At 39.9% G+C, this 12977-nt stretch overlaps 1 protein-coding gene across 4 annotated transcripts; it reads right to left on the bottom strand.

The window, feature by feature from the left end:
• Positions 1-1971: 1971 nt before the first annotated feature.
• On the bottom strand, positions 1972-11441 carry LOC118385303 (T-box transcription factor TBX3-like). 4 transcript variants are annotated; one of them, XM_035772334.2, is made up of 7 exons: positions 10301-11441; positions 9091-9373; positions 8458-8622; positions 7382-7458; positions 6622-6779; positions 5051-5697; positions 1972-3878 (listed from the first exon to the last, which is right to left on the bottom strand). In XM_035772334.2, exons 1-7 carry the CDS (start codon positions 10699-10701, stop codon positions 3438-3440), a joined length of 2172 nt encoding a protein of 723 aa, XP_035628227.1. In that variant the 5' UTR covers positions 10702-11441; the 3' UTR covers positions 1972-3437. The 4 variants fall into 4 exon arrangements, with proteins under 4 accessions (XP_035628227.1, XP_035628228.1, XP_035628229.1 ...); XM_035772335.2 differs by having other exon boundaries at positions 9106-9373; positions 10301-11439; XM_035772336.2 differs by having other exon boundaries at positions 8458-8604; positions 10301-11439.
• Positions 11442-12977: the final 1536 nt, after the last annotated feature.

Raw genomic sequence — 12977 nt, forward strand, 5'->3', positions numbered from 1 at the left:
AATTAGACCCAACCAAATCATGAGAAAACAAAAAGGTAATTACTTGACACATTGGAAAGAATTAACAAAAAAACAGAGCAAACTAGAATGCTATTTGGCCCTACACAGAGAGTACACAGTGGCAGAATACCTGACCACTGTGACTGACTCAAAATTAAGGAAAGCTTTGACTATGTACAGACTCAGCGAGCATAGCCTTGCTATTGAGAAAGGCCGCGGTAGGCAGACATGGCTCTCAAGAGAAGAAAGGCTATGTGCTCACTGCCCACAAAATGAGGTGGAAACTGAGCTGCACTTCCTAACCTCCTGCCCAATGTATGACCATATTAGAGAGACATATTTCCCTCAGATTACACAGATCCACAAAGAATTCGAAAACAAATCCAATTTTGAAAAACTCCCATATCTACTGGGTGAAATTCCACAGTGTGCCATCAAAGCAGCAAGATTTGTGACCTGTTGCCGAGAAAAGGGCAACCAGTGAAGAACACGCACCATTGTAAATACAACCCATATCTATGCTTATTTATTTTATCTTGTGTCCTTTACCATTTGTACATTGTTAAAACACTGTATATATATATATATATATATATATATATATATATATATATATATATATATATATATATATATATATGATATTTGTAATGTCTTTATTGTTTTGAAACTTCTGTATGTGTGATGTCTACTGTTAATTTTTATTGTTTATTTCACTTTATATATTATCTACCTCACTTGCTTTGGCAATGTTAACACGTTTCCCATGCCAATAAAGCCCTTGAATTGAATTGAATTGAGAGAGAGTTGAGTCGGGGTGGATACTGCAGTTGTTGCTTATGAGATACTCCTCTCGGAGGCGATAGCTCACCCTTGTACGACAACTCGAAAGAAAAGTCCAAAATCAAAATGTAGAATCTAACACTTGCAATCGAATCAGTTTATTACTCCACCAATATTGGACAATGAAACGAGGCGAGGTAAACATGACACGATAAACCACACCTATAGGTGTTTAGACGCTTCTGAATGAATAAGCATTCAGTATGACATATTTGAATTACTATAAACATAAGGTTATTACATGTATATGCTCATTCTGCATAATTATATTGTATTGTTGGCCATTTGTTTGTAGTTTTGGTGGCACCAATTATTTCTTAATTTCCAGCAAACAAACACATCGACATATGGTTTGATTATTTTCATTTGGCCAAAATGTTAACTATTCTCCTCTTAAATGTTCAATGTCTGGTTGAAAACCTTCACCACACACTAGTCTACATCGTGTCAGGATCCACCACACTGTTCAAAGTAATCATCCCCCTGCAGTGCTTTGTCAAGTAATTGTGTAGTTTGTGTAGTGTTCACTAGGTGGCGTTGCGTCTGGCATGCCAACGTGAAAGTCCTGTTCAACATTATTGCAGACGCACCGCCCCTTTCTGTGCAATAAAGTCGAGTAAGATATCCAAGGCGCCAGGTGAGCAATAGACAGAGCAATTGAGATACTCTTTGTGTCATGTTTACTCCTATTCCCTAGCGCCACAGCCGTTACTTATTAACCATACAATATACAAATAAAGATATGATGTTGTTAAACTCATGGCTCTAGGCGCAGAGAGGGCAATCAAGTTATTTTACATTCTTTAGGATTCAGCTTGGTCGAAATAATCAGTCAATAGGCTACTCAGCAGTCCCATAAAACACAAGCACACAAGACTCGCTCTGTCGCGGTCTCGTGTCCAGGAAGGAATTCCAGGTATGATAGCTTAAAAGAGTTTGAGAGGATCTTAATAGCATTTCTCCACTTTTTGATCATAGTCTAAACGCCTCTATCTCCAATTGCTGAAGTGGACAAATTGTGGCAACACAGATTTGGTTGGAGCAATTACCCCACCTTGTAATTTGTCCATATAGTTTCACATAATATAGTTTACATAATCTAAATAAACTGACACATGGAAACGTATGAAGACTGCATTTCAATATTTTATTGAAACTTTCAAGAACACATTGTTGATGTTGTAAACTACACAAAAATCGAATACAACATAACCCAATGACAACTTTAGAAACACAAAATAAACCTTCATATTTCAATAAGATTCTGCACTTTTACTATCAGGCGGCAATGTTTTAAAAAGAAAATTATTTTGACACACGTTTCTTTTCTTTTGAGAGAAAATTATTCATAATTTTTTCAAGCCGTTGGTGCAGTGTGCTATTTTTGAATTCGTCTGAACAGTAGCACTTAACACACCCAGACAACAGGTATAGGTAAAATGGCACATGAGTGTGTCCGCTAAAATAACTAGCTCTGTGGATATTTGGGGTACAGGTAAATCCATATTCAGGGGATATAAAATGCAGATGGCAAAACAAGGATAATATCCCACAAACTATCTTTACACGTGTATATCAACAATAAATTAACGACAGATCCCCAAAAACAAACTACTCTGTTCTATTTACACGCAATATCAATATGAAATAATTACATAAATATTTGTATATATCACTATTTACATTTATTATCAATATCACCTTTTCAATGTTATTTCAGATTTCCTTTGCCAGTTGAATACTTATGCTGGATTCGGCATGCGATTTTAGGACAGTCTCAACCACTCGCACATGAAGTTTATAACCTCGGTTCTGTTTTGGCCTACTTCAAACAATTGCCAGCGTATGTATTTCCATAATCCTGTGTTTATAAATTGACATACAGAAAAATTCGTTCGTAAAATCAATAACCGACGGCCAATTTATTGAATCCTTAGCAAAAGGGGAGGGAAGGGGTTTAATATTTTTTTTCAGATTGGTTTTAAGATCAGCCTGAATCATGTTTTTATCCTTACTCGTCTCATTTCAATTTGGTGAAAATGAACCCCCCCCCCCAAAAAACTTGAAAAAACTACAGTCGTAAAAGAGACATGTATGTTTTTGTAGGGCATGCAAAGTGTCACCTACCCTATGAGCATAATGATAGGCTTCAAATGGATATGCAGTAATACCTCAAACACAACAGTCTATGATATAAAAGGAAATTAATTCAAATAATTATAACCAATTCAGAGTGCATATTAAATCAAACAAATGTTGTTAACTCAGTAACCCGACATAAAATAAACTTAGAGGACACAGCAGCAACTTATCAAAGATCTGTGAGTATCATCCATGCCAACCTTTCAGTTTCAATACTTGTATGGTATTCAAATAACAGGACAAATTCAAAAGTGTTGTTTAATTTAACAAAAAAGAAATATAGCATACATTAGATGTGTAGGCTATATAACCAAAGTGCATTTCAAAATCTAAACTGTTCAATAGATCCGTTTTCTAAACCCAGATCCGCTAGAAGGGTGTCGTCATACTCGTCCTTGTCATCCTTATCATCGTTATTACCACAACAACAACAAAAACAACAACATTAGAATCTAAGGGGACACGCTTTGTGTTCTGTCCTGTTTTTGATCGAGTCCGCTGACCAAGCGCTGAATGCTCTGCAAGTCGTTAGTGGAATCTTTCCCAGAGCAAGTTTTTGGGGACAGGGAGACCGAGCCGGACGATATGGTGGACGACCGGCTGGTGACCTCCGAGGTGGAGTCCTGGGTGGCCGAGACTGGGCTCATGGCCATGCCGTCCCCTTTCAGCTCGGTGGCGCTGCTTGCCATGGAGGGGATGGCGGTGGTGAGCAGAGTGCTATCCGGAACGCTCATAGGGATGGAGTAAGGGCTGTACCTGAGGCGAGGGCGCACTGCGTTCAGGAAAGGGTGTCGGTGAACAGAGGAGGAGGCTGCGGAAGAGGCTGCCGCTGCCGCTGCCATGTACGTGTAAGGGTAAGGGAACAGGCTCCCAAATGGAGACATGGCCAGGCCCTGTGGAGAGAGAAGGGGAAGGATAGAAGTTTAACTTTAGCCTGCATCATTTAATTCAACAGACGCTAGCTTTGACGCACCATAATAACACAACCAAACTGGAAAAATAGGCTACACTTTAATTTGTCGCAATGTACTTGACCTCTGTTTCTGTATATCTTGAATGGAGGTCATGTAGCGAGTGAGTGTGAATAATGAATCCAGACACGTGAGAGACCATGAGAAATGTTATGTACCGTAGGCTTACATGACAAAGACTACTTTCACTTTTCTCATAAAGCGATTTACACGATTATGCTTTTCTGTGGCCATGAGTATTATGGTTTAGGCCAATAATGAGAGTGTGGTGTAGGGCCTAAGCCTATTACCAATACATGTATAGAATTAAGCCTTAAAATAAGCACAATATAAAGTTCTATGCTCCCGTAAAACGATGAAATCCTTCCGAGAATCAAATTGTCAAAACATTTAGTTGTTGTAGTGTTATGCGATATCTTAGACCCACCACCATGTGATATCGTGTTTTCTGCAGCTTTGCAAATAGTTAATTAATTGTTCATGCAAATACAAATGATTTATAGCCTGTTGGCATATGATGCTGCCCATTACGTAGAATCGTTTCTGCAACAGGTTTTTTGAAAGTAGGCTTAGATGGTAAAACAGTAAATCTGTGTATTTCAGATAAGTTGTTTTCCCTCCCCGAACCTGTGAAGTATTTTAAACATTTGCCATGTTCCTCTAAAACACAGGTTTAATGACTGAGTTCATATAAACTCTATAGCCTAAAACTATTGTTGCAACGCTTAGGTGGTCTCTTCCTAAATCCCAACATATGCTTTAAACAATTGAGACAGATAATATCCACACCTTCCAGGTAAAATCCAAGTAAACTTGAGTCCATATAAAACACATTTGGTTATTATTTATAACACAATTGTCTACAATATGCTCACACTTGTTGTGCCATTTAACGCCACAAGGAAAAAGCTATTAAAGCTAAATGGAAATGAGCCTATACTTTTTTCGTTACATTTACACATAAACTAATGGAGACAAGAACATATATGCTGACATATATAGTCCAGTAGGCTATATTAGTCCAAATGTAACGAAAAACGCGAGCACATTGGCATTACTGTAGGTACTGCTGGTGGTAATTAAACAGGTTTTACCTGTGATGCCAAGACATGTTGCTGCAGATGAAAAGGCAGTCCATGAGCTCCCGTCAGGCTTTGCGAGGGTGACGCCATACTGGCCGTGTCCATGGTGCTAACCCCTCCGGAGGACACCGCTGCCAGTAAGGGGCCCATGCCCGCGGCCATATTCGAGAACGCGCCTCCCATGTTAAACTGACTGGGGTGCAAAAGAAAGGGATGCGCGCCGCCTAAGTGATTGAAAAACTGCTGTCCCGCCAAACCCGGTGGAAATCCAAAATGATGCATGTGACTCTGGCTTAAGTGCGGACTGCTGTCAGTTTGAATAGTCAAAGGCATGTAGCTCTCCTTGCTTATAGACCTGCACTCGTCCACTTTGGGCTGGTCCCCGTTTGGACTCTTGAGGTCTTCTCCGGACCGAGTGGTGCTGGAAATAACGGTGATGGGGCTCTGTCGTGAGTCCGCCTGGCTTTTCTCAGTCCTCCGGGCGTTTTCCCGAGACCGGCCGGTAGAATCATTGGCACCGAATTGATGGCCTTTAGTCGGGCTCGCCTCAAGATCCTTCATATCCTCCGTGGTGGTTGAGATCTTACTGGAGTCCAGCCCATCTTTTAGGTTGCCATCTTTGCTCTCATCGTCGCTGTCTTCGTCACTCTCGCAAAAGTCTATCAGAAATGAGTCAAACGTTAGTGATAAATGAGGAATGATTATTAATTAATTCAGTTAATCAGGATTCATTTCGTTTTGAGTTTTATTCTTCAGATAGGCTTATACAATTATCATAGGCTAGGTAGGCTATAGCCTACGTAATGAGGGATGGAACTCATATGGTGATGACATTTTTCATGACTTTCGATGGTATAGGCCTATGAAGTGGAAATATTAATTTGCAACGAGACATATAATCAGTACATGTCTTAATTAGCCTATATCACATATTAACAAATAGGCCTAGTTTTTAATACATGCTCTTTTGGATGACATTAGCCTAATGTGCGTTCTGCCTACACTTTCTGGCTAATCGTGCTAAGGAGGCCTAATATTACGGGGCCTAATACTAATTCCATAATGTATTGGGCTACATTGAAATCCAGAGGCTACTTATTTTTTGATAAACCCTCAGTTTATTGATCACGTCCTCCAAATTGTCCTCGTTTTAACCGCCGTAATGGTGTGTTTTCACAATTCTGACGATTTTTTTTGTCGTTCAGATAACAGCCATACGTTCGTGACTATGCATAGGCCTACACCTCGACAGTTTGTTTTACGTTTCACTTTATTCTTTATCCAGTAACCTATATCATTTTGGCAGATATGTTATTCACTTGATTGCTAAATGCTTAGCACGAACACAAGAGCCATCCTGTAAATGTCAAATACAAGAATTAGCCTACATACACGTTATATAGTTTGTAGGTTATTGTTGGCGCAAGACAACATTCAATCATTTGTAGTGCGAACTAAATTCGAAATGTAGCCTACTTACTGGAAAATATTTTTCAGCCCACTTTTTTTTTACAAGCATAGGCTACTATGCTATGTGGGTCTGTGAGCTGTGAGATGCGGAAAGTAGCTCTGGGCTCAATTACCTTTCAGGTTGGGAGGCCCCGCCGTAGACACGGCGGGAGACGAGGCCTGGCCGAAACACTTGAATGAGCCCTGCTCGCCAGAGGAGTCGTCAGACGTCCCGTTCTCTTTTTTCTGATGGTCCTCGTATGAGCGAATTGACTGCAGGGCCAGCTGTTTCCTACATTAGGCACAAAAGTTATTGGTCATCACAACTATTCGTGTCAAAAACTAGCCAATCATTTATCCAAGGTAAAAAAAAAAACGTGGATTTCCATGTAGGCTACCATATATGCGTAGATGGCAAATTTTGGGGGCAGATTATGAAGATGCATTTTATCATTCAAGATATGTCTGTTCGAAGAAATCAAACTATTAAAACCCACTGCAGACAACTAATAACCCACAGACCAAACCTTGTTCTTGTTTACTGTTGTCAACATAGTTCAAGAAAAGTTTTTGAAGAGTTAACTATCAATAACGCTAAACTATTTCTAGAGGAGTTTCGAAATTGCATTTTGCTCTTGTGATCTCTTCACTCTGAGAACCATAACAATGTAAATACAACATAATAAGCCATGTCTAGTATAAATGTAGGTTGAAGGGATTGTCATATAATTATTCCCTTTTTGCAACTGTCGTGTAGGTCGTGTAAGTCGTGTAGGACGATCGTTTTTTGGAATTCACTAACATCACAGTCAGACTCCGTGTCCATAAAATCTGACTACAGGAGTCGTTACATTTCTGCAGTGCAGTAAGGGAATAGTTACTCCTACTCCTTACCTTTTCTCTCGTCTTCCATTGCCAGTGTCACGGAATCCTTTGGCAAAAGGATTATGGTCAATTTTCAATTGTGTAATCTGAAATAAATGAAAATCAAAGATGTTTCGTGGAAGTAAATTGAGTGATATTTATCCTCGTTTCTTTTAATCAACATTTCTCATAAGCCTATGTCTTCACAGCCTATGTTAACCCTTAAGTCCCAGGAAGTAGAATATATATATATATATATATATTATATATATATAATTGAGCCATCATCTGAATGATTGGAAATTATTTTATAATTGATTCACAAACTAGTTCTCTCTCTCTCTGGGCAGATCATCCGCTCTCACCCCTAACACTCAGATCCCCCCCCCACCCCCATTGCAGATATTTTATATCCACGTTATGTCAACTCTCGCAGAGCTATCACATTATTTTCCCCCATTCACTTCCTTTCGCCTTCTGCCCCTCCCATGTGCACATTTTGGCAGGATTTACAATATTCTTCAACCCATGCGGCTGCCAAACATTTACTGCATTTTTGCTTGACCCAAATGGGCAGAGGTAAGATTTAGCTAACATTTCTCTCTCAAAGAGCCACCATAAGATATGATTTTGATGCGGTGTGCCACGTGGAATTAAATGTTACTAACCAGCCAAGCCGGTTATAAACAAAATGCTCATTTTCTCTAACTGCACATTCTGTTCCCCCTCTCTTTCTCTCTCACACTTTCACTCCCTCCTTGCTTCTTTACTCTCTCTTTCTCACACGCACACACACATAAACACACACAATTAAGATAATGTATAACATGTATATGTATAACATATATCCCTGAGAATTCTGACCCATTCTAGCCTGGTTTGCTTAGTATGAAACACGGCATGAGATGACGTTTACATGTATCGAACACGAGAGCTTTTAGGCTTAACACTCAAACAAGATGACATTTGACATATTTTAAGATGGCAAATGGCGCAGTGCTATTGGCTATATACACTATTTGACAAAAAAAAGGAAGGCAAAATTCACTATCCAACTATTTAATGTATTTCATGAAAATAAACGAATAAAGTGTAATTCTCCCTACCTTGTCATTTTGATAGGCAGTTACTGCAATGAAATCCGTTTCAGGAAAAACGTAAGTCCTGAACGTGCTATAGGGGAGTTTGAGAATGTCGTTGGCTCTCACGATGTGAAATCGGGGCTGATATTTGTGCATGGAGTTCAGGATGGTCTGGAACAGTAAAGAATTCTAGATTAAAAAAAGATAAGCACACACTGATTTCTGCCTTCTGATGAAGATAAGTCATTTCATGTAGTGCTCAATCGTAGTTCAGGCTTACTTGGTCAAATGGAATGTATTAGAAAATTTTCCTGAATTTATTTCACCATCAGTGCATTTATCCCACCACAAAAAAAATATTAAAATAAAATAATAATAATATAATCAGTATAATTACCACATAGCTTGACATGATATACAAGTTGTGAAAACATGAAAAGATTAAGACCTCATGTTGGACACAAACCTATTCAATCGAAATGAGGCCTGTATATTTTGGTGAAGCCTTCTCAGCCCTCGGCCACAGAGAAGCAACGCCAATGGGGTTATAAGTATTAGACTAATAATAATACGTCTGATAATATCCTACGAATAACAAACATTACAACAATGCATGCCAGAAATGTTTAGAAGCATGCAAATAAGAAAAAAACATACATTAGATGAACTTACAAATCCATGCTTGTCGGAGATGTTATTCGTTAGCTTGAGTTTGTGAAAATTGACGACTTTTGACATCCACTGCTCGCCAGTAGCCGGACTGTCCGGGTGAATGTACATCCTCTTTGGCATTTCGGGGTCGGCCTTCCCTGCCACCATCCAACGCGAGTTGTGAAATTTATACCTGCAGTCATCGGCTGCAACTATATCCATCAACAGAATGTACTTTGCTTTCTTGTCCAAGCCAGTGCATCTAACTTTGAACGGAGGGAACATTCGCCTGTGAAATGGAATGAGAAAATCACTTAAAAACAGTGAACTAGCCTACTTGACTGAATAATGATAGCCTACACTCACACGAAACATACATTTTTGCATTGCTATTATACTATTTAGGATAATGACAATGTTATAATACTGCAAATACTACACTATTACAAATATTTGGCTACATTTATTTGTAGGCCTATAGCATACGTATATGCGTCAGCCATAAGATTGAATGCATGCAGAAATGATTCAATCAAACAGGGGCTTGTGCGAGGATACGAAACACTCCGTAGGCCTTCTAACACCCATGCCATACAAATATCTGCCGCCTATAAATAATACAAAATCGCATAACATGTACAGCATGCATTGTGCCATACTAATCCTTTGTTGTGTTAATAACATTTGTTATTACACGTTTTATCATGAAATATATAGGCCTACATGTTTCAGTTTACATCTTCAAACTACAATTTTTGTTGTTGTTGTAGTAGCGTAGGCCTACATTTTAAAATCGCTCACAGTTTGTTTTCATAATCACAACGAGTCATAAGATTGTCCAAGTTCAAATGTTACAGTCTTATGTGTTGTATAGTTTTATAGTTTGGGTTGGGCTTCATTTTTATCTCGTGTTGAGATTACATTCCCATGCAATGTGACTGTGACCATACAGATTCTGTAGATAGGACAGTTAGACTATGGTCATATTCTGCTGATTTACACAAATATAACCATGAGAAATGAATCAGTTTGAAATGAAAATGTTGGCCACGAAGGAGGTCCACTTCCAAGCACACAGCAATACATTTATTCCATCGAGAGGAAAGTCATCGTATTGATGATCAAAATGATCTTCATAATAACAAAAGGCAGACTAATGTATTTCAGCTACAGAACATAAATATGTCATATTAGAACACATAAAAGTGTACCTTACCTTCCGGATTTCGTGATAACCATTTCAGTGCCTCGCTTGTGGAAAGTTTCCCAAAGTTCCTTCGCTTCCAGGTGAACTTTCGGGTCGTCTTCGACCTCTTCTTCAGGCTCCAGAGTCTTCAGAGGCCTCAGATGGGCTGCGGCTGCCTGGTGCCCAAGCGATGAGAAGTGGAGGCCGGACTCCGCGGCACCCATCAGCTGGTCCATGATAGGCTTTCCCAGGGCGCCCGGGAGAGAGAGGGAGCCGAGAGAGCCGTTATGAGGTAGCGCCAGGGCCGGAAAAAAGGGAGGCTGGTGACCCAACATTGCACTCATGGCAAATTCCGGACCCCGGTGAGGTAAAAACGGATGGTATGCCATACTCGTTCCTTGTATGACTGGATCTCTCATCAGGAAGCTCATCCAAGTCCAGGCAGGTACCAAATATATGGATTTAGTTTAATACTATAGTCAGTCTATGTAGCCTTCTTGACGAGCAACTTGTTTGAAAGTCTTGAGAAATCCACCGTCACAACTACAGAAATAAGCATCCACTTATTTTCGACTGGGTGGTGTGAATGTTCTTTAGTGTCCTTCGCTGAGTTCCAACAGAGTGTCTGCAATGAGAAATGAAAAAACGCACTCCATTAATCTTCAGTTGTGATGAGATAAAGATTTTCTTCCGAGAGCACTTTTCTATGCGTTGTCTTGCGAACAATCTTCGAATTGAAGCAACGAGGGTGAGTCACTGCGTTTTAATTGACTGTTGCGCTATTTTCTTGATGTTGTTTACAATATCGCCATCCTTTTTAAAACGAATTCGCTCTCATTGTCTTTAGTCCTGCTGCAAAAGCGATGTGTTGAAATATTTCGATAGCGCGGAACAATTCCTCTGTCTTTACTTGTTCCAGACATGCATCCTCACACGCACGCACACTATTTCTTCCTCTCTCTTTCACGCACACACACATTTCAGTAAAAACGTATGCGGAGAAAGGAGTCCGTTGACGGCAGAGAGGTGGTAAGGTCCCAGCACGAAGATATTACTAGCGCTTCTGTGCCCCATAGGCTTGACACTATATGGATTTGTTGCATGTTAGGAGAAGCTGGGCTCTGTTGATTGGCTCTTTGACGCTTTCGGACCAATTGTGTGGCTTCGTAGGCGTGGTTTTAACAGGTCGGGTGGAGGGGACAGACTTCAGTCTTATAAAAAGGTGTTTGGAACTCAAACGCTGCCGTGAAACACCACTGCCCCAGTCAATGTTGTGTGAATATGTCAACGTCGTCAGAACTAGTGCGATAGGTCGGTCTGTAGAACACTGCGAAGGAAAAGTAGCCCGAGTCTCAGTTGCTTTGTCCATAAGAAATTACTGTCTCGTGTGCAGAGCGGCAGGGCTGGCCCGTCATCAAAACATTGACTACATTTTACTGTGAAATCGTGGAAGCTTTATTGTATAGGCTATATGGGATGAAGAAATATACACAATGTATCGTCACTGTCATTGATTTGATCATTTTGAATTGATTAGATTATCAGAAATCGTCAGTTGTTCTCCGTTGTAGTGATCTGGGCTACATACAACACCGGAAAGGAATGTTTGAACAACATGCAAGCTACCATTATCAGCACCATATTTGTGAAAAATAATAGTGCATTTGAACCGGTTGTCACGCGACGACCCGGACATCAGTTAACCTATAGCCGACAATGTTAATATTATGACAGTAAGCTTTGTTATTGCATATAATCTTTCTTGTTGCTTTAATCCGTCTCATCGACCAGCTTTAGTAACAATTCATAATCTATGTAGCCCAAGGTGATGCGTTTGATAGCCAATTTTGACCCGACTTTAACTTTAACTCTCCGAATTACAATATTAATTTGATCTTCAATGTGAAGAGATGACAGGGTGATTCGGTGTGCTGAATGCATGGCGCCTGCAGTGTGTGGTTATGTCTGTGGATAATATTGCCTCGCGCACTATAGAGCAGGTTAACATGAATAAACCGACATTAAAACTCTCCCACTCTCACTCTCTCTCTCTCAAACACCACTCCTCTCTCTTTTTCTCACTGTCCCCATGAGATAATAGCCTATGCATGCTGCTCATTGTGATATCGCCACGCAATCATGCCATATGCTTTCATAGAGATCCAGAGAGCTGTCGAATGTCCCTGCTCACGGAATTACAGCAGGCCTACACATTTTATATCTGGTAGGCCAAGTTCCTAATGGTGCATCAAGGGAAAGTAACATATTTACATTTACCATAAACATTTGCCTAATTTACATTATTATATGTTGGAATTTATGAACTGCTAGGCCTATCGCAGCTATAGCTAACCTCCTTTAACTTGATATAACGTGTAGTCTAATAAAATACAATTTCGAAAATACAACCCACTAAAACATTGGTGGTGGTAATTTCGGATCACATATCGGATCACATTCAACGCAAGTCTAGACCGCGCCACATTTAAAAAAATGGAACCTTTATTTAACTAGGCAAGTCAAATTCGTATTTACAATGACTGCCTACACCCGCCACGGACGATGCTGGGCCAATTGTGCGTGCCCCATGGGACTCCCAATAACTTCCCACTGGCCAAAATCTGATTGAATAAACGTTGTATCCACGTAATTTCAACAAAGTTGAATCAACTTGGAACATTTGGGGATTTTCAAAAAATCATAAATG

Source organism: Oncorhynchus keta, chromosome 6 (assembly GCF_023373465.1).
Source record: "Oncorhynchus keta strain PuntledgeMale-10-30-2019 chromosome 6, Oket_V2, whole genome shotgun sequence".
NCBI classification, from domain to species: Eukaryota; Metazoa; Chordata; class Actinopteri; order Salmoniformes; family Salmonidae; genus Oncorhynchus; species Oncorhynchus keta.